The sequence below is a fragment of the Mesoplodon densirostris genome, chromosome 3, assembly GCF_025265405.1.
Source record: "Mesoplodon densirostris isolate mMesDen1 chromosome 3, mMesDen1 primary haplotype, whole genome shotgun sequence".
Lineage (NCBI taxonomy): Eukaryota > Metazoa > Chordata > Mammalia > Artiodactyla > Ziphiidae > Mesoplodon > Mesoplodon densirostris.
In genome coordinates, this window is record NC_082663.1 from 134,270,403 (window position 1) to 134,292,013 (window position 21,611).

General features: G+C 48.7%; 1 protein-coding gene across 1 annotated transcript in view; it reads left to right on the forward strand.

The window, feature by feature from the left end:
• Nucleotides 1-21,611, forward strand: part of LARP1 (La ribonucleoprotein 1, translational regulator) — a 54,187-nt gene that overhangs the window by 23,270 nt on the left and 9,306 nt on the right. Inside the window, exons 2-13 of the mRNA XM_060093705.1 lie at nt 9,229-9,290; nt 9,557-9,622; nt 10,566-10,740; nt 11,666-11,794; nt 11,872-12,078; nt 12,176-12,338; nt 13,165-13,309; nt 17,310-17,484; nt 17,587-17,756; nt 19,932-20,324; nt 21,127-21,250; nt 21,373-21,578. Coding sequence (XP_059949688.1) covers nt 9,229-9,290; nt 9,557-9,622; nt 10,566-10,740; nt 11,666-11,794; nt 11,872-12,078; nt 12,176-12,338; nt 13,165-13,309; nt 17,310-17,484; nt 17,587-17,756; nt 19,932-20,324; nt 21,127-21,250; nt 21,373-21,578 — 2,015 coding nt within the window. The remainder of the gene's footprint in view (nt 1-9,228; nt 9,291-9,556; nt 9,623-10,565; nt 10,741-11,665; nt 11,795-11,871; nt 12,079-12,175; nt 12,339-13,164; nt 13,310-17,309; nt 17,485-17,586; nt 17,757-19,931; nt 20,325-21,126; nt 21,251-21,372; nt 21,579-21,611) is intronic.

Genomic DNA, 21,611 nt, shown 5'->3' on the forward strand with positions numbered 1-21,611 from the left:
TGGAATATTACTCAGCCATTAAAAGAGAAGAAATACTGCATTTTGCAGCAACATGGGTGGACCTAGAGATTATCATAATAAAGTGGCGTAAGTCAGACAGAGAAAGACAAGTATTACATGATACCACTTATATGTGGAATCTAAAAAATAATACAAATGAACTTATTTACAAAACAGAAACAGACTCAGATATAGAAAACAAGCTTGGGGGAAGGGGAGGGATGAAGAAGGAGTATAAAATCAACGGATACACAATACTATACATAAAATAGATAAGCAACAAGGATTTCCTGTATAGTATAGCACAAGGCACTATATTCAATTTCTTGTAATAACCTATAATGAAAAATAATGTGAAATATATATATATATATATATATATAACTGAATCAATCACTTTGCTATAACCTAAAACTAACCCAATATTGTAAATCAACTATGCTTCCATAAAAAATTTAAAAAATACTAAATGCGGTGTTGTGGTTCTGAGTAACCCCTATCAAAATTAGCAGGTGAAACTCATTTGGTCTATCAAGATAACTGCAAGTGTGTCCAGAGAAAACCTCCCTTAGAATTACTAAGCAGATTCCTGGCTCCACCATTCCTGAGCAAGAATCTCTGGAGGGCGGGACCCAGGAATCTGCATTTTGACAAGCTTCTCAGAAGATAGATAATTTTTTTGCATCCTGAAATCTTAGGGCCCAAGTCCTTTGTAGCAGTAGTTTCAGAGGTAGCTTGTACCCCTGGGAAGCTGGTTTCATCTAAGGTTGTGGTTAGGGTGATCAGTGAGTGTGAGGGTAGAATTAAAGGGCGTTAGGACTGAAGATGACGAGATCCCCACACCCCAAGAAGAGACCTCTGAATAGAGAAACTGAAGGCGCCCAGAGGGGAATTCTTCCAAGCTCCAATAGCAAGGGCTGTAGTGCCGGCACCGGGACTGGCGTCAGTCTCCTGGCTACTAGCTCCGTGCTCTGGACACTGACTCACTGTCATGGAACATGGGGCAATGGTCCTTCCTTCGTACTGTGGCCAGATTGAGCAATTAAAAATACACCGTGCCCAGTTATATTTGATTTTCAGATAAGCAGCAAATAATTTTTTTAGTGTAAGGTGTCCCAAGTATTACATGGGACATAATCTAAAAAATTAGTCTTATCTGAAATTGGCTAAATCTGGCAACTGTAATCCTTAAAAATTTTTTTAAAGCACCAGACAGATTCAAGAATTGATTCAAAGCGATTTTAAAAAATAACTGTAATGCATTTATGGTAGTTTTCTGTTTAACTGTGCCCGTATTTAAGCTGTTAAACAATCCTGTTAGCTAGCAGCCACCCTGAACCCCTATCATAGTTTCAAAAAATGAGAGGTTAAGTCTTACTCTAGGATCTTCCATGCAGGGTTCCTTTCTGCCTCCTGATGAACCTGCTTGCTTGGCTTTCATTCCTCTGTGGCCCTGTTAATGCCTATCGAGTTACAAGCTGCATGAGGAGTTGGTCAGATAAGACCATCTCCCCTGGCCTTATGAGTTACTTATTTGATGGCAGCTGGTTGTTAGAGCATTCTCATGTGGACTCCAGAGTCTGTGCTGTTAACAGCTGCTCTGTCCTGCCTCTTAGCCCAACAGCCTAATTGGGGTGGGGTGGGGCGGGGGGGTGGTAGTGTAGGGGTCACATCCCCTCTACATTTGCTGAAGGCGGGGTGGGAGTGAAATAGGGCACCAGTGAGCAAGGGCAGGGAGTCTGCTGGTGGGGCAGCTTGTCTCCTTATCCATGGCGTCCCAGGGCTCTTCTCTTACCCAGTTGGAGTATAATAAGTAGCACTGAAGGGGCCTCCAAGGCTTGCCCAAACTCAGCAGCAGGGACAAATCAGTGGCTTTTGGGGAGCAAGGCCAATCTGGCTGAACTGGATTGGGGGAACTAGTCTTTACCCAAGAACTCCAATTCCCCATGTGCTTCTGGGACACTTGGCAAGTCTCTCCCATTTCTGCTGGAGTTTTCCCTGTTACCGAGTGTCCCCAGCCTGCAGGGCTGGAGCTGTTAGGACCCGGTCATTTGAGAGAACAGGAAACTGAGGGTTAGTGAGGGTACCCAACCTGTCACACTGGATAGATGGCTGGTTAGAACCTCTAGAGCCTGCCTTACCCCACGTCTTCCAGATGGGGCCAGCAGCCTTCCCTGGAGAAGTGCAGAGAAGTTAAGTCGCTGGTGGAAGTGGGGCTCCGCTTGCAGATCCACTTCAACCAGAGCACCCCTCCTTTTCTGTTATGTATCCCAGCTCCATGTGAGAAGCCGTTCTTAAAAACCGGGACTTTCTGGGACTCTATTATAGGCACCATCAGTGGTTGTGGGGAGTGGTACCTGGAATGCTTGGGTCCCTGAGGCCCTGCCCTCCAGCCTGTGAGTGCGTGTAGTTGTGCACAGGGCATATTTTGTTGAGTGAGAAAATTGGCTTCCTGGCCTGTGGGAAAAGCTCTGGATCACTAGGCAGAAACTCGATGTTCAGTGTCAGCTCCACAACAATTCACTGGTCACTTTGGGCACAGCCTGGTCCCTCCTGGGCCTCAGTTTTCCTATCTGTACAATGGCCTGAGTTCTCAGGTCCCTTCCAGCCTCTTCACTCCAATAACAGGGATAATCCAAAGTAATTTCTTGGAGATTCGGAAGCCTCATGCAGCAGAGAATGCCTTAGACTTAGGACAGTAAAAATGAGTTTGCGTTACCTAAGGTGTGGTGGGTGACCACAGGGACAAGGGAAAACCAGCTTTGATGTCAGCAGCCTCCCACAGAAGGACAGTGGAGTCAGTGGGGCAGCAGAGCATTGCAGCCTGCCTGAGGATTGGCTCTGAAGTCCAGGGCCCAGCTGCTGAGTGATTAGCCTGCTCCTCAGGCAGGGCTTAGGAGAGCATGCAGGAGCCCACAAGCTGGATACGGCTTGAAGAAGGGTTTGGTTTTTTGGGTTTTTTTGCCGTACGCGAGCCTCTCACTGTTGTGGCCTCTCCCGTTGCGGAGCATAGGCTCCGGACGCGCAGGCTCAGCGGCCATGGCTCACGGGCCCAGCCGCTCTGCGGCATGTGGGAGCCTCCCGGACCAGGGCACGAACCCGCGTCCCCTGCATCGTCAGGCGGACTCTCAACCACTGCACCACCAGGGAAGCCCGGGTTTTGTTTTTTAATGTGAATTCATTAACAATATTTAGAAAGCAGAAAATTTCCCTTCCATATCAAATTTATTTTTCTACCTTTCTTGAAAACTCGGAAGCTCTGGCAACATAAGCTTGTGTTCATGGGTGGCATTGCGACTGCTCTTGAGTGGGTGCTGCCCTCTTAGCTGGTGTCTGTGCTTCCCAGCTCGCCGTGCCAGCCAGCCAGCCAGCCAGCCAGCCTGCCTTGTGATTTATGGTGTAGCCCGGGGCCTGGCGGCTTAAGTCTGGGACCTCTGGGGAGTTCCTGTGCTGTTTTGTTTGCTGCACACTCTCTCTGTTCTGTTTTCCACAGCTGACGTCTGGTGTTTGGGTTGAAGCACACTGATTCCAACTTGAAGGAAAACAGGGCATCATAGGTCTAGACTCCAAAGGGGTTGCAGTTGCCAGGCTGCAGAGCTGTGCTGTTCAGACATAATGCAAAGGGGTAATTAACCTCTTTTCCCAGAAAAGTACGCTCTGGAAAGTCCTTCAAGAAGCACCCATCCCGATGTAAATTTCTTAATTCAGCAAATATTTACTGTGGGCCAGCCATGTATAGGCTGCAGTCCTGGGTTCCAGCGGCCAATGAGAAACGCAGAAAAGATCCCTACCCTTGTGGAACTCCCAGTCATTGTCCACACATCCAGCACGTTGCTGGCTGGTGAAGCCCAAGTTGGAGTCAGGCTGTACCTGGGTTTCAATCCATCTCTGCTACCTACTAGGCAGGTGGGCTCTCTGAGCCTCAATTTCCTCATCTGTAAACTGGGAGTCTTCATCATCTTACCTGCCTCCTAGCTCCTAGCGTGGTTGTGAAAAATAAATGAGCTACTGCATGTGAAGTACTTTGGCATTTTGCATGGATAACTGATTAGTCTAGTGAGGTTGAGATGCACAAAAATGCAACCATTTCAAGGGCTAATGAGTACTCTGAAGATCCCACATGATAGACTGAATTAGAACTTGATCCAGAGTTGCTAGTTGGGCAATTAGGGAAGGCCTTGAGAAGAATTTATGCTGAGATCTGTGTGTCACACAGAATACATACTGTGTGACCCTGGGCAAGTCTCTTCCGTCAATTTCATTTTCCGAACTGGAATGTCTTTCTGAAACAATTATGTGAAATTACACATAACAAGTTAAACCAGTTTTTGGCACCTAGTCACTACCCAGTAAAAGGTGGTTATTACGATTACCATTCTAACTAGAATCAAATGTGCTCTTCGGAAAGGCTGGGTTAGGGAGCTGGTGCTCGGAGGCCAGAGGCTTCACTGCCTGCTGATATTTCAGCTGTGATGATGATTAGTTAATTCGCTTTGGGGTAGGACTTCAGGGACTGGTACCAGTAGTGGGAGTGACCACAGCCACCCCAGGACAGCAGAGTCCGTGTCTGGGCAGGGAGAGTCACTGCAGGCTATAGATAGTTGACTGGGGCCCGAGCCTGAGCTGGGCCGGGCCAGGTGGTATCATGTGACCAGAGCCCGCCGCCCCTGCCCCTCCTCCCAGGCCGAGGGACGCAGACTTCAGAAGCTTCCTTTGAGCGGAGCCTCAAGATGATCGGACCTTCCGCAGGTTTCTTCTCTCCGTCCACTCCTTTCTGTAAGGGCACCCTTCAGCCCCGTCCCGTGTTTCACCTGCAGGTCTGAGGGAACTTGGGGCGGGAAGGCTGGATAGAGAGAGGCTTCTGAGAGGTGGTGGCAGCGGGAGGAATCAGTGAAGAAGGTGAGGATGGTTAACACAGCATTTTTAAAAAAATTCTGTAGAAGAGTGTTCCTGCCAGGGCTGGGGGTGGCGTTGGGATCAGTGAGGATGGGCTGAAAAGACCGGGGTCCCCAAGCTCCTCCTCTGTGACTCCACCACACCCCCAGGCTGGATGACAGCTGAAAATACATCAGGCTTTTCTGACTCTGTCCCCAGGCTGGCCTGGGAGGGACGGGCACAGGTGGGTGATGTAATCTAGACTCCTACTGGCCTCACTCCCTGCCCTTAAATGGTGTCTCTGCCTTCCACAGTGAGGGTCCTGGGCTGTAGCTCAGGCAGTGGTGGGGGCAGAATCCGTGTCAGCTGGATGCTTAGCCCCTCCCCCGACCCCCATCCTCACTGGGGCAGATGCTGAAGTGGAGGGACTGGGAAGCGGGCCTGGAAGCAATGCCTCTTTCCTCACGGGACTGGGGGGTGCCACATGTAGGGCTTCCTCCGGGCCTGCTTGGTGGCAATTTCCCTTGCCTCTCTCTGGGTGCAGGAGAGGGAATTGTCAGGTTGCCAGTGTCCAATCCTAGGAGTGTCGCTTGTCTTGCTCTGTGACCTTAGGTTTCCCTGCAGTGGGCCTTGGTTTTCTCCAATGTGTAGAATGATACCTGCAGCCCAGCCATTGAGGGCCTGCCCTACTGGCCACGATGAGGAGGTAATTTGGACCGCCTCCAAGGGGGCTGAGAGCACAGGATTTAGAGTCCGATTGCTTAGCTTCAAATCCTGTTCTGTTGCTTGCTAACTGTGATCTTGGTAAATAACCTTTCCACCATGTACCTTGGTTTTCTCATTTGTAAAATGAGACCAGCTGGAGAAACTAACTCAGCATTAGAACAGTGAGTGGCATCTAGTAAGTGCTTACTCCGTTAATATTATGACCACGGCTTGTTGCTAGCATCTCTTCTGCTTTCATGAGAAGTCTCATTGGTTGAGATCTTACCTTTTTTTCCCTCTACCTCTAGATGTGAATTCCCTTTGTTCAGTTGAGGAAGGTGAGGGAGGCCCCAGGAAGAAGAAGGGGGTGGTAGGTAGTGTCTCCAAAGTTATACAACTGGTGAGTATTGGAGTCTGGACTAGGACCCGAGACTGATCAGGTGATCAGTTGTCTCTGGAGTAAAAGCAGGGCTGGGGCGTGGGTTCCCCTGGGATCCAGCAGTGCCTAGGATACTTGTTTCTCTGCCGGGGGGAAGGCTCCGGCTGAGGGTTAAGGCCATAGACTCAGGGACTAGCACTTGGAAAGCAAAGCTTCTTTTCTTCTCTAGTGTGAAATCCTAGAGGAGATGGGTGTGTGAACTCTCCGTTCATTAAACAAACGTCAGCCGTGTTGCCAGTCCCTGAGCTAGACTCTGGGATCACTGCTATGAAGGCACCCTGGTACCTGCTCTTAAGGGGTGGGGTGGGCTGAAGGGTAGATAAGTAACCAGGCACCTAACACAACGCAGTGAGAGCGCAGAGCCAGGGCACTTTGCCTGGGATCTGGTTGGACTCCTCCGAGGGGGTCGACCTAATGGCCAGGTATATGGCAGCAGGTGGGTATGAACTCCAGTAATGCAGCCCCTAAGCCCCTACAAATTACCTTGTTCCCCAAGGTAGAAGTTCTTTGCAATCAGGGTAAAATCAGTCTTTTTAGATACTTTACTCATCTCTAGGAGATGATGCCAGCCCCACAATAAATATTTGGCCTTCGCCTATTCTCCTGGCACTAAGGCCTGAAATCTAGTAGTTCCCTCCGGCCAGCCCCATCCTGCAGGCCTTCTCCCATCTTACCCGGCCCCATCTCACTTCACTTACACTCCTCCCTGTTTCATTTCCAGCTTTTCCTTTCCTCTTACCAGTTCTTTTTACCACAACCCGATGAGTTTGACTCACCCACGTGCCTTCTCCCCCTAAACCTCCCCTAGTTTCCCGCTCCTTAGACCTCCTAGAACTGGCCCTTCTAGGTAGCTTTTTTTCCAAAAGATCAGCAGCTTTAGGATCTTTCTGGAACAAGCAGTATAGAAAATATAGTTGACGTTTGAACAATACAGGTTTGAACTGTGTGGGTCCACTTATATGTGTTTTTTTCAATAGTAAAAGCAGCACCACATGATGTGCGATTGGATTTTTTGACTGTTGGGAGTGGGTGCCCCTAACCCCTGTGTTGTCACGTTCCCCTGGTCAGCTTGGGATTGTGGGGGAGTAGGGAATCAGTGGGCTCTTGCAGTGGCAGTAGGGCGCTCCCATTAATTGGAGACTGAACTTCTAGTACTTTACCATGTCCCTTTGTGATCTTGGTGAACAGAAGGTCAGGCAGGGTGATTACAGGATCGGATTCCTCCCAATTTTGAAAGAGTTTTTATTAGAGGAAATAGACAGTGACCTGAAAAACTTTGCCTTAAACCTTTTCCAGTAGTTTTCAGGAACACCTGGCCCTCTGACTGATCCCCCTATCCAGCTTTGTCTTGATGAAGTGGATGTTGCAGGCCTTTTGGCGTGCTCTCGTCCTGGTAGCATGCAGGCGGTGCTGTTGGAGTGTGGAGGCTGGGTCCCTGCAGAAGTGACTGCTGTCACAGCTCGTGTGTAGCTGAAGGAGGTGATCTTCTCATGGCTGCCCCTGCTGGTCCTAGTCAGGGAACTAGGTGGTGTTAGTCTTCTCTGGGCCAAACCAGAATTAGCAAGAAAATCAGTGTGGAGTAAGTAGTTCTCTGGGCCTAAGGGCTTCATCCTCTTGGGACTGAGAGGGGTTTTCTGGTTCTCCACTGCCCAGCCCTGGGAATGGGGGATGCTGTGGGTTGGGTTACAGAGCCCCAGCTCTCCTGTGGCATGTGGGGTGTCTTGAGGGGGCAGTGGCTCCGGTATGGGGTAGAAGCCAAGAATGCAGTGGCCTTACAGGAGTCAGGCAAGGACTCTCTCTACTCATTAAGGGAACACGCATCTGACCAAGGCATAGAACATTCCTTTTGAGACCAGCTGGACAAATTTCTCCGCTCAGGGACTGGGGGCAGCTCCTGACCCCTGGCATGGCTGACCAACAATGGAGGCAAAGTGACGGGCGAGCAGTGGGTGAGCAGAGCCCCAGGATATGTATCTTTTCCGTGGATCTCTGGGAGAGGAAGGGTTCAGAAACTCTTGGTCTTCAGAACCAAGTTGGAAAAATAAGTGTAGATGTAGGAAAGATCAGACCTTTTAGAGCCACTGCCTTAAATTTTTTTTTTTCTTTTTAAAAAGCCCCTGGACTTCTCTGGCAGTCCAGTGGTTAAGACTCCGCACTTCCACTGTAGGCGGCGTGGGTTTGATCCCTGGCTGGGGAACTAAGATCCTGCATGCTATGCAGTGCAGCCAAAAAAATAAAAAATAAAAATCCCCGTCTGCCCTTGTTGAAACTACTGGAGAACCCCAAACAAAATTAAATCACTGTAAACATACTACTTAACTCCTGGTAATACTTGGTTATATCTCCTTCTAGAGTTTCTACTGTGTGTATGTGTACGTATACGTTTTTTATTTACTTTACAAAAATAGGGTTATAACTTTTCTCATTTATTGTGTTTATCTTTTCATATCAGTAGAGATCATTATCTTTTTATGACCATTCTAAAAATTGTTGAACTTTTATTTAGCCAGTTCCCTGCTATTGGACATGTATTGTTTTCAGTTTTTTTAAAATGATGAATAGCCCTTTCAACATCTTTGCACATAACCCTAAACACTTGTCTAATTTGTATCATTAGGATAAATCCCTAGAGGTGGAACCATTGAGTCAAATGGGGGTCTCACTTTTTCTTCAGAAACTTGGAAGGCAGGCACATCTTCTCTGAATGGGTCACTCTTCTGTTGACCACAGGTCACTGAGGACAGGGCTGGCCCTGACATGTGGGGCTTAGAAGAGGTCCTTGGATTGCCCACTTAGGGTTTGTATCTTGCCTTCCTAAGTCTGCTCACACACAGACTTCTAGAATGTTAGAGCCAGAGAGGGTCTTTCAGATCCCTTTATGGAATCTGGGTCAATTCGGGAGCCCTGAACTACAGAGCAAACCCTGGCATGGACTCAGTTCCCTTTTTCACAAGAGGGTATAGAGCTGTGAGGGTCCTCCGAGTTGAGTTCTTGGGGTTTAGGCTGCTTGCTGCTTCCATGATCGCACTTGCCATGATTTCTTCAGAAAGAGGTGTTTGAGCATGTGTCCTTCCCGTCCCCACCGCGTCTTCCTCCTTTGGGAGCCTGCAGGTTGTTTGGTGGAGTGGGGTAGCGATGAGGCTGAGGAGGTGGTTGTGGGCCCCTCCCATGGGCTCTGCGTAACTCTCGCTCCCTTCTTGTTCCCACAGAACATGCTGCTCCGGCCAGGGTGGTGAGGGCAGCAGTTCCTAAACAGCGCAAAGGTAGCAAGGTAAGAAATAGGAGTTGGCAACCCAAGCAGGGACTTCCTGGAGGTGGTAGCCTCTTTTCTGTTGTAGTGAGTGCTTCTGGACTGCAAGGTACTTCTGGGTTCTCTCTGAATAGCAGGGGCACTTTTTCTGGGTCTCTACATTGTGGATGGTCCTCGTGGACAGACTGATTTTGGCCTCTGATCTCTCGGTGGAGCTGTATTTTGGATGAGGGCCTGAATGGTGGAGGCAGGGTTACCCTGGAGCCCTCATAGAATGTGCCTTGCAGGTTGGTGACTTTGGAGATGCAATCAACTGGCCAACACCTGGAGAGATAGCCCACAAGAGTGTGCAGGTGAGTCTGTGGGGAGGGATGGGCAGGTTTGAATTCTGTCTACATGTTCACATTTGGCCTCAAGCTTTCAGAGCCTCAGGTGTTACCTTTCTGTTTTTTTAAGAGGAGTGGTTGGTACAATATGGGCAACATTGAAATAGCTAAGAATCATTCTTTGCGCCCTTGCTGTGTGTCAGGGACTGCCAAGTGCTGTTTTTTCATCATTTCATCTAACCCTCAGTGACTCCTAGATAGATCCTTCAGTAATTCCCATTTTACAGATGAGGCCACTGAGGCTGGGGAAGGTTAATTACTAGCCCTTGATGGCCAACTGGGGATTAGAAATCAGGTGCGTTGTATTGTTCCAAAGCCTGTGTTCTCCATCACTACACTTGGATTGCCTGTCAGTGATCATTAGGCCAGGTACCCGCCTCCAGACCACAGGTCATGGGGAAGCTTATATAGCTTTCCTGAGCCCTAGCAGAAGATGGACTCCTGGTCAGTCCTCTCCTTCCCAGCACTTCCGTTCTGGGCTGACAGCTAGGTCCCTCACGGGCTCTGGCGACACTGGCCTTCAGTTCACAGACAGGGTTGGTGTGGGCAGACCAGGGGCCAGCATCTCCTCCGTCCCACAGGTGACCTGAACTATGTGGTCCTGTTGTAGGGAGTAAAACAATTGTCCGTTGCAGGCCGCAGCCCCGGCCCTGGGGGTTGTCTCTGTCATTTAGACTTAAGGAAGCTGGAGAGACAGGTTGTCCTCTACCTCCTGCCTGTTTGACTACTCTTCCCAGCGAAAGCATCTCAGGTGTGAAAGTACGACCTTAGAATACATCCAGCCCAACCTGCCGTCACATGCTCCAGCTCCTCAACCCCGTCCTTCCAGTGACAGGGAGCTCCCTTCTTTCCCATCCCAAGAGGCTCTCAGACTCACATCACCTCCCTGTTCCTCCGCCTCCCGCTGCAGCCACAGTCCCACAAGTCTCAGCCTGCCCGCAAGCTGCCACCCAAAAAGGACATGAAGGAACAGGAGAAAGGAGAGGGGAGTGATAGTAAGGAGAGCCCGAAAACCAAATCAGATGAATCGGGGGAGGAGAAGAATGGGGATGAGGACTACCAGCGAGGCGGGCAGAAGAAGAAAGGTGAGTGACTTGGATCAGGACTCGGGAGAAGGTGGTAGGGCAGAACCAAGAAACGTCAGAATGCCAGGGCTGCTGGAGCAATCTCAGGAGCCCCCGCAAGAAGTCCTTGGGAGGCTGATGGCTGTAGGCCACTGGGTCAGCAAGCTTCACTCCAGCTATCTGTCCATCAGTTCCTTTTCTTTAACAAGCATTTGGTAAGCCCTGTCCTCAGCACTGGGGCTCTAGCAGTGCAGAAGACGGGGGCAGGGGTCTCTGCCTCAGAGTGTTCTTTGTGTGTCTTGATGCGTTGCTGTCCCGTGTTAGATTTCATTGAAAGACAGGAGTTCCCATTGCTCTGGCTGAAATGGCTAGAGTACAGGTTTGGCTGCTCTCATACATATCCAAAGGAGCAGTGGTTTGACCAGGACGGAAGGTTATTTCTCTCACCTGAGAGTTGGGTGGAAGTAGGCCAGGTGCAGCTCTTTGGTTCCTTTGTCTTGCTGTGTGTTGGCTCTTCTCATTCCAGAAGACTCACTCCACCTAGCAGGATGGGGAAAGGGGGGAGTAGCTCCCTGCTTTTTAGGGACTCACCCTGGAATTGACTGCTTCCACTCAGCTCCCCTGGGCAGAATTTCAGCACGTGTCTAAGGGAGCCTGAAGGTGCAGTCTTGATTCTGGGCTGTCGTGTGTCTGGTTCCAGAGGGAGTTCTCTTGACGGTGGAGAAATTGATGTTAGGAGTCAACCAAGAGTGTCCATCACAGTGAAGTCCACCACCTTCTTATTTGAGGGATGAAAATGAGGTCCAGTGAGGGAAAGGAATTTTCCCAAGGGCACCAGATGGTGATTCAGGCCTGAGACCCCAGACAGGGACAGAAGTGTTGGGGGTAGGGATGGCCAGGAGGGACCTCTCCTTCAAGCCTTTCTTGTGCCCATGCTGTCCTCCAGGGAACAAACACAAGTGGGTTCCGTTGCAAATAGACATGAAGCCTGAAGTGCCCAGAGAGAAACTGGTCTCTCGCCCTACTCGCCCGCCGGAGCCACGACACACACCTGCCAACCGCGGGGAGATCAAAGGTATGCGCCTCCCACTATGGAGGGCCTGGGCATGGGGCTCCTCCTCAGGCCTGACCCGGTGCCCCCTCTCCCCATAGGGTCTGAGCCTGCCACCTACGTGCCCGTGCCCGTGGCCCCCCCCACCCCAGCCTGGCAACCAGAGACCAAATCGGAGCCTGCCTGGCACGACCAGGATGAGACATCGAGTGTGAAGAGTGATGGGGCTGGTGGGGCGCGGGCTTCCTTCCGTGGCCGTGGACGGGGGCGTGGTCGCGGCCGGGGACGCGGCCGGGGTGGCACTCGAAGTACGTGAGGCCCCTTTGGGCTCCGGGATGTCTGAGGGAGTGCGGTGGGGGGCGGGCAGGGGTCTCCTCTCCATCATGACGCCCGTTTCCCCCTTAGCCCATTTTGACTACCAGTTTGGCTACCGAAAGTTTGACGGTGCAGAGGGGCCGCGCACCCCCAAGTACATGAACAACATCACCTACTACTTTGACAATGTCAGCAGCACTGAGCTTTACAGCGTGGACCAGGAGCTGCTTAAAGACTACATCAAACGCCAGATGTAAGTGGACAGGCGCCTTCTTCCTGGAGACATGGGTAGGATTGGGGGCTGCCGGAGGATGTTAGCCTGGTAGAGTAGGGCTGTGCAGGCCCTTCTGGTGCTAGCAGCACTTGCTGCCTCTGGCTGGAGCTGAAAAAGGTAACTTGAGAGAACTATACTACTATTTAAAAAATTAATTAGTTAATTTTTTTAAAAGGAGAGAAGATGTCTAGATTCTACTCTGCTTTATCCCTTTATTTGTAATGGCAGCATTCAGAATGCTAGCATTATTGGTGAGCCTCAGTGCTCCGTGCTTTATAGGCATTCTCTTATTTAGTCCTATAGTTGTCTATTTAGTTTTTATGAGCTGGGTTTTATCCCCTTTTTATTGATGAGCATACAGGCCCAGTAACTTGCCTAACTGGTAAGTGACAAGGCACAGATTTGAGTCCATTTCTGTCTGATTTGCAAAACCTTAACTCCTAACCTCTCTAATATGTTGTTTCTCAGTCCAGTGGGGGAGCCATACAAGGAAGTAGATCATTGCAGAGGAGTGTGATAAGTGGCTTAGGAGCAGAAGAGAAAGTGACCAACAGTACTGGGACTGGGTTTTAAAGGAGGATGAGGAGCTTGTCAGGCATACAAAGAGGCTGAAGGGCAGAGAGCAGTTTGACCCAGGGTTAGGGAGCCATGAAAGGATAACATCATCTCTTTTCAGCCTTTAGGACTGTAAGTACAGTAGGGACAGGGTTGGTCAGAGGCTATGTGAGCTTCCTGGAGTGTACAGAACAAGGAAGGCATATTCACAAATGATGAAGCAATCATACTTCTTCTCCCCTCCACCTAGTGAATACTACTTCAGCGTGGACAATTTAGAGCGAGACTTCTTCCTGCGACGGAAAATGGATGCTGACGGTTTCCTTCCCATCACACTTATTGCGTCCTTCCACCGAGTACAGGCCCTTACCACTGACATTTCACTCATTTTTGCGGTATGTCTCCCTCCCTGGGGCTGGGGTGCGGAGGAAAGAAAGGTCCTTACTTAAGGAGCTGGCATTTGGGCCAAGGCAGAAAGCCCTGGAAGAGTCCCCATCTCATTACTTATGCTAAGATTCCAAGGCTTGGCCAGCCTCTCTCTCTCTCTCTCTCTCCCTCCCCCTCCGTCTTCTCTCTCTCTCTCTCTCTCTCTCTCTCTCTCTCTCTCTCTCTCTCTCTCTCTCTCTCTCTCTTCTCCCCACACCCATCCCTTTATTACGGAAAATTTACAAAAGTAGACACAGTGGTGTAATGAGCCCATCACCCAGCCTCAGCATCTATCAGCTCATGACCAGTCTTATTCCATCTGTCTCCTCATGTTTCCTTTCCCAAATTACTTTGAAGGAACTCTCCGGTAATCTGACATTTCATCCATGTTTCAGTATCTGTGTCTAAAAGATAAAGGCCTGTTAAAAAAAAATAATCAGTATATGATTATTGCATGTAAAAATATTAACAGTTCTTTCATATCACCAAATATCTGGTCAGTTGCAAATTCACCCCACTTGTCAAAAATGTTTTGTTTTGGTAGTTTATGAGAATCAGGATCCAGATAAGACCAATATATTGTCTTATTAAGTCTCCTCCTCTCCCTCTCTTTTTCCTTGCAGTTTGTTTTTTGAATATGCTAGACTGTATATCTTGTAGAATTTTCCATAGGACAGAGTGGTATCATTTCACATGTTCTTCTGTACTCCAATTTTTTTTGTAAATTGGTTATTGAGAGGCCTGATGAGATTCAGGTTTTGGTTGTTTTTTTTTTTTTTTTTCCCTACTCGTCAAGAATACTTCATAGATAGTGATATATTCTCTCAGATGGCACTTAATGCTTCACTTGGTTCTCTTTTTTGCCGTGTAAGCTGCAAGTCACTGCCTGTTACTTCATTAGGGGCTACAAAATGTTTATATTCTATCAATCTGTCTTTATTTGTTAGCTGGAATACCTCTTAAAGGAGGTACTTTGCATTATCAACTATTTGGTTACCAAGAAGTATATATATATACTTTGTACAGGAAGGGCAGATAAGTGCTTGATCTTTTCCTTTGTTAACCAGTTTTCAGAATTATGAGCTGAACCCTAATAACCTTCAAAGGTGAACAGTGAGTTTTGAGTTTGTTTTTTTTGTGTTAGTATCATTTAATATCATTACAAACTTATAGGTTCAAATGTTTTGTTTATTTCAACTTATTGTAGTTATTATGCTGAATCAAATTGTTGTGTCTTTGGCCAGTGGGACCCTGGTTCATCTTGTACATTTCCTGTCCCAAATCTGAAATTGGCCGTTTTTTTTTAAGGAACTCTAGGTCCTCTTGGGGAAGTGGTATTTTTGGTATTTAGATAACACAGTTTGATTTGTAGCGGTGTTTATTGCTACTTGATTGGTCGACGTTTCTAGAGGTTTTTGTTTGTTTGTTTGTTTTAATAAAATACATCATGAGATTATACTGATATTTTCTATTAAAATTTCTGTAGGGTCTATACATAACTCCAAGTATCTTTTATTTGTAACTACTACTTTCTCCCATGCCAAAAATCCTAATTCCTAACAACATCAACATAACTATTCATTTGTTTTACTCTACAGTTTATACACATTATACTTATAGTACCTCTCCTACTCCTAAAAAGGTTTTTTCCTATTTATACAGTCAGTGACTATTTTCAACTTGAAATAATTTTTTTGTGGTTGTTTCTTTAACTTAATATATATTAGTTTCATTAGTTTCGCTTTGCTTTCACATTTTGGGGATTGCTTTTTTACCCCTTCATATTTGTTTTACATTTATAGAAAACATTTATGTGGTTCCAAAGTCAGATGGTATGTTCATAGAAGCCTGACTTAAAATTTTCTTACTTACACCTTTTTCCCTTTCTTTTACTATAAGCAACCTTTTTTGAATCTTTCTATTAAAAAACTCAAGTAAATGCCTCTGTGTGTATTATATACTTCCCCTTTCTTAGATCAACGGTAACATATAGCACATGTATTTCTTCACACTTTTTTTGCTTTCACTTAATATATCTGGGAGCTGACGTGTAGTAGTAGTAGAAGAAAGGTACTCCTCATTCTTATTTACAGGTGCATATATATATATATAATCTTCTCATGTTTTAGCCAGTGTCTTTGGTTTAGATTTCTAGAAGTGGGATGGTTGAACTGAAAGGCAAATGCATATGTAATTTTGCTAGCTGTTACCTGATTCCCTTTCTAGTGGGTGTGCCTTTTGCATTCTCACCAGCAGTATATGAGAGTGCCTCTTCCCCAGCCTCACCAACAGAGTATGTTGTCACATGTTAAAATGTTTTCCTCTTCCATTTAAAAGATTTTTATTTTTTTAAATTTTATTTTTAATAAATTTATTTATTTTATTTTATTTATTTTTGGCTGCACTGGGTCTTTGTTGCTGCGCGCAGGCTTTCTCTAGTCGCGGTGAGCGGGGGCTACTCTTAGTTGCGGTGCGCGGGCTTCTCTTGTTGCGGAGCACAGGCTCTAGGCGCACAGGCTTCAGTAGTGGCTCGCGGGCTCTAGAGCGCAGGCTCAGTCGTTGTGGCTCACGGGCTTAGCTGCTCTGCGGTATGTGGGATCTTCCTGGACCAGGGCTGGAACCCGTGTTCCCTGCATTGGCAGGCAGATTCTTAACCACTGCACCACCAGGGAAGCCCCTAAAAGATTTTTAAAAGGAAACTCTTCTCCTCCCTCCATTTTTCACCCTTTTCCCAGAGATAAACACCTGTAGCACTTTACCTGTGAATCCCAGAAAAATTTGTGTGCATTTGTATGTTTTTACTTAAAAATTCAAACACCAAAAAATTCAAACACCAGTGGGATCTTTTTGTTTTTTTTTTTGTTTGTTTGTTTTTTTTTTTTTTTTCCTTTTTGCGGTATGCGGGCCTCTCACTGTTGTGGCCTCTCCCGTTGCGGAGCACAGGCTCCGGATGCGCAGGCCCAGCGGCCATGGCTCACGGGCCCAGCCGCTCCGCGGCATATGGGATCCTCCCAGACCGGGGCACGAACCCGTATCCCCTGCATCGGCAGGCGGACTCTTAACCACTGCGCCACCAGGGAGGCCCTCTTTTTGTTTTTTTTAAGTCTTTATTTAATTTGTTACAATACTGCTTCTGTTTTATGTTTTGGTTTTTTGTCCTCAAGGCATGTGGGATCTTAGCTCCCCCACCAGGCATCAAACCCTCACCCCCTGCATTGGAAGGCAGTCTTTTTTTTTTCGTTTTAATTAATTAATTAATTAATTTGGTGGCGCTGAGTCTTAGTTGAGGCAGACGGGCTCCTTGGTTGCGGCATGTGACCTCTTTAAGTTGCAACATGCATGTGGGATCTAGTTCCCCGACGAGGGATTGAACCCGGGCACCCTGCACTGGGAGCGTGGAGTCTTACCCACTGCGCCACCAGGGAAGTCCCTGGAAGGCGAAGTCTTAACCACTGGACCACCAGGGAAGTCCCCCAATGGGATCTTAAACTCACTGACCTACACCTGGTTTTTTGTGACTCTTACCACCTCAGCACATTTGAAGCTGATTTTTAAGCCTGAATGGTGTTCCGTTGAGTGGATGTGCCATAATTGGTTTAAATTGCTTATGTGGTGGCAAGTGTAGGTAGTTTCCAGTTTTTTCCTTTTACAGACAATGTTGCTGTGAATGGCCTTGTATCCAGATCTTATACATGTTGTCACCTGTTTGTGCAAGTATTTCTCTGGGGCTGATTCCTGGAAGTAGAATGGCAGGGTCAAAGGGCAGGTGTGTTTTTCATGTTGGTACCCTCCTACAAGTTTGAACATCTCACCCATCCGCTGGTCGTGGAAGATGGTACCAGTTTTCTTATACCCCTGCCAGCACTGGACTTATCCCTGGGCTCATGGGGCTCAGTCGTCCACCAGCTTCCAAGATCTCAGTCTGTCCGTGTCTTTCCTCTGCATCGTCTCCCTCTTTCTCCCCTGCAGGCCCTAAAGGACAGCAAGGTGGTGGAGATCGTTGATGAAAAAGTCCGCCGAAGGGAGGAGCCAGAGAAATGGCCTCTTCCTGGTCCCCCAATAGTGGATTATTCCCAGACTGATTTCTCCCAGCTTCTCAACTGCCCAGAGTTTGTGCCCCGCCAGCACTATCAGAAGGAGACAGGTAGGTACCCTGCTGGCATGTGGATGCCTCCCTGTTGCCCTTGTCCTCTGGCCATCAGGAGGAGGGCTGGAGGGATGAGGATCTCCCCTTTCCACCCTTTAGAGTCGGCGCCTGGCTCTCCCCGTGCTGTCACCCCAGTGCCAACTAAAACAGAGGAGGTCAGCAACCTAAAGACCCTGCCCAAGGGCCTGTCTGCCAGCCTCCCTGACCTGGATTCTGAGAACTGGATTGAAGTGAAGAAAAGACCTCGGCCCTCCCCAGCACGACCCAAGGTGGGTGAGGCCTGCCACCCACCCTAGGTTCTAGGGGCCTGGCCTGGAGTGTGGGGAGGGGTGTTGCAAAGGCACAGAGCTCTGGGCTTGTAGGGGCTGGCAGGCAAGCTGGGTGGCTCAGGGTTGTAATGCGAGCTGGAGGTCACCAGTGACTGCAGGAAGGCTGATATGGCCTGTTTCCGTTTCCAGTGGGGATCACCCCTCAGGACAACCTTAGCTCCGTGAGATCCTGAGTGGCATCTTTCACAGGAGGAGATCATGCGGCCTCTGGCAGCAGTGCCTCATTAAGTATTAAGTGTTTCTTAATACTTGCCCGTTCTTTTTGTTTTTGGCCACTCCATGTGGCATGCGGGATCTTAGTTCCCCGACCAGGGATCGAACACATGCTCCCTGCAGTGGCAAAGTGGAGTCTTAACCACTGGGCTGCCAGGGAAGTCCCTTGGCTGTTCTTTTGACCCCATCTAAATCCCTGGGGCTGCATTTTTAGTGCCTTCCCCCTGAATTTGTCCTCACTGTCCCATATATAAGCCCCTCAGACCTTCTGAAGAGGGAAGGGAGGGAGAGCAGACACATGGTCTGGATAGAGTCTAGACTAGAACACAGGTCTCCTGTCATTGCTGGCTGCTGACCTTGGGAAGCTTCTTTAATATCTCAAGGCTTCATTTTCTCCTTCTTCGGATGGAAGTAAGGAGGGATTAGACTGCTCTAGAAATAGTAAAGCAATATATGAATAGCTCACATTTAATTTAGTCCCCTATTAGAGAACTGTTTCAATCTCAAACTAAAATTACTGCCCCCTTTCCAGGAGCAGACTTTTGCTCCATTCAACTGCCCATTGCCATCCCTTCTTTGGAGACCTTCTTGGTCTGGGGCTTGTGAGGAGGCCTCAGAGGTGACCTTGGACTTTGGGTTTATGGAATTCTGTGCTCCCTTTTCCATTGTGACCACCCCCCTCAACTCCTGCGTCCTCCCTTCCTGTTTATACCCCGACTTCCCAGTGTGTTCTGGCTGCAGTCTTCCAGAAAGTGTCAGAGGTTAGGCTGGAGTCATCAGGAGAGGGTAGGGTAGTAAGTGCACAAGGACCTGACAGAGTTCAGTTCAGTGCTGCAGACTGCAAAGGCTTTGGAAAGGTGGAGCCGTGCTTAGCCCCCATTCCAGAATTCGAGCCCCCACTCCCACCTGACCTATCGTGAACCTTCCAAAAGAGAATAGGGTTAGAGTTTATACAGAAAGCGCTTTGCACAGCAGGGAATTGACGTTTAGATATATACTATGGGGTAGACAAATGCTTTACCTCCAAAATTTCAGATAAATTCAGCCTATCAACACTCTGAAATACTTTGTTTTGGCTGAAAGCAGTCGTTTTCTCTTGCCTTTGGGACATGCTGTGTTTTTGTTTGTTTTGTTTTTTGCCTCTCACCATCTTTGTCCCTGCCTTCATCTGGCTTACTTATGCCTGTCCTTTCATAGTCACTTCCTCTGGGAAGCCTTCCCTGACTGTCCCCACTCCCACCCCCAGTTGGTTAAGTGCTACTCCCTGTGTACTCCCACGGGGCCTATTTATAGTCCTTACCATAACACACTGCAGTTGGTTGGTTGGTTGACTTTTTCTCCCACTAAACTGAGAGCTCCATAAATTCAAGGACCTGGTCTTGTTCTTTATTCTGCTTTTAGGGTCTTCATACAGGGCCTGGTACCCGTGGGTACTTGCCCATTTATCAAGTAGTGGAACATGTGCTGTTGCTAGATCCCAGTCTAAGTACTGGATATGATGGAAGGCAAGGCAGCTGTGGTTCTTGCCTGATGAAGCTTCCAGTTTATTGGGAGGTGTTGGGGATGGACAAATGGATGAATCAGCCTGTTGAACTTGTACCCACTCTCAGGCCAGGTGCTGTGGAGGATACACATTTAGGTAAATGAGAGTGCAGTTTCTAACTGCAGGGAACTTGTTATCTCAGTGTTTATGAATGACTGTGATGTGAGCTGTGAGCGGAGAAACCTGGACTCGTACGGGACATCCTTTTTCCATGAGGCTGACTTGCTGGCGTTATCAGGGCCGCAGTTGTAACAGTCCCATGTTGAGGGGTCAGGGCTTCTCCCAGGGCACAGCGACAGAGCCTGGTATAAGGTGATTCCCTGGTGATTCCCTTTCTCCTTGGTCTGCCCCCATGTTAGAAGTCAGAGGAGCCCAGGTTCCTCCACCCGACCACTCTGCCTCAGCAACTGCCCTCTCAGCAGCTGATATCCAAGGATCAAGACGAGCAAGAGGAACTGGATTTCCTGTTTGACGAGGAAATGGAGCAGATGGATGGGCGGAAGAACACCTTTACCGCCTGGTCTGATGAGGACTCTGACTATGAGATTGATGACCGGGATGTCAACAAGATCCTCATTGTCACCCAGACCCCACCTTACATGCGCCGGCACCCGGGGGGGGACCGCACAGGCAACCACACCTCGCGTGCCAAGATGAGCGCTGAGCTGGCCAAGGTCATTAACGATGGGCTCTTCTACTACGAGCAGGACCTGTGGACTGAGAAGTTTGAACCCGAGTATTCCCAGATCAAGGTGAGTCTTGGGCATGGCAGCGGTGGTGGGGCCTGGGGTGCCTGTAACGTGTGGAAGAGGAAGGCTTACAAGCCGTGTGACCTTGGGCACAGAGCCTCAGCATCCTCATCTAACAGAAGGGGGTGGTGCTTGACGTGGACACTGTAGACTGTGCCAGTATGAGAGGTGGTTACTCTGCTTCGTGAGCATCCACGTTTAATGTCTTCAAGTTGGCTAGGCACTTTGGTGAGGAATAGAATAAGGATTGGATTGTCATTTCTCTTCTTAAATATTTAGGCATATATAAAAGTTTAAAAGCCTTTTGAGGAACTTGCTTTCAGTGTGAAATATGGAGGAAAGATAGGTCTTCTAAAAAAATCACTGCTACCTGGAAACAGTCAAAACTGGTGTAGTAGGTGTTTACAGAGTGGGTATGTGTGGTGGTCGGTTGGCCTTTGGTGAGCCTCTGTTGTGATTAGTAGTGTGTTTGGTGGAGATGAGGAGAGAATTGCAGGAAGAGAATCGGGGTGGGGGAGTCTACAGCACGTTTCTGGGGAGCCGGAGTCCTGACCTCAGTGCTGCTGCAGAGAGGGCTGGGCAGGTACTCCCCCATTCTGGGTTAGCACACCCATGCCTGGGTACCTGGGGTTGAGGCATAGCGATGGGGCAGCTGAGAGCCTGGGGACCAGAATTCCATGTATGTGGTCGTGGGAGCTGCCCTCTTTAGCTTCCTGCATGTCTTGATCCCTAAACAGGCTAGGGCAGTCTTCTTACCAGCATCTTCCCCACCCACCCCCCCCGCCCCATCTTGTATCCTCTGCAGCAAGAAGTCGAGAACTTCAAGAAAGTCAACATGATCAGTCGGGAGCAGTTTGACACGCTAACCCCTGAGCCCCCTGTGGACCCCAACCAGGAGGTCCCTCCTGGACCGCCTCGCTTCCAGCAAGGTGAGAGGTGACACCTGCCACCCTGGCCTGGGTGCGAGGGTCTGGAGCCGTCCGACGGGGCCTTACAGGGACAGGCGTTCACAGGCCTACCTCTGCTTACTGTCCCCACTCTGCCTCTGCAGTTCCCACTGATGCCCTGGCCAACAAGCTGTTTGGTGCCCCCGAGCCCTCCACCATTGCCCGCTCTCTACCAACCACTGTCCCAGAGTCGCCAAACTATCGCAACGCTAGGACCCCTCGCACTCCCCGGACACCGCAGCTCAAAGACTCAAGCCAGACGTCACGGTTTTATCCAGTGGTGAAGGAAGGTCGGACGCTAGATGCTAAGGTGAGGCGTTCCTGCTGAGCTGCTAAGAGTCTT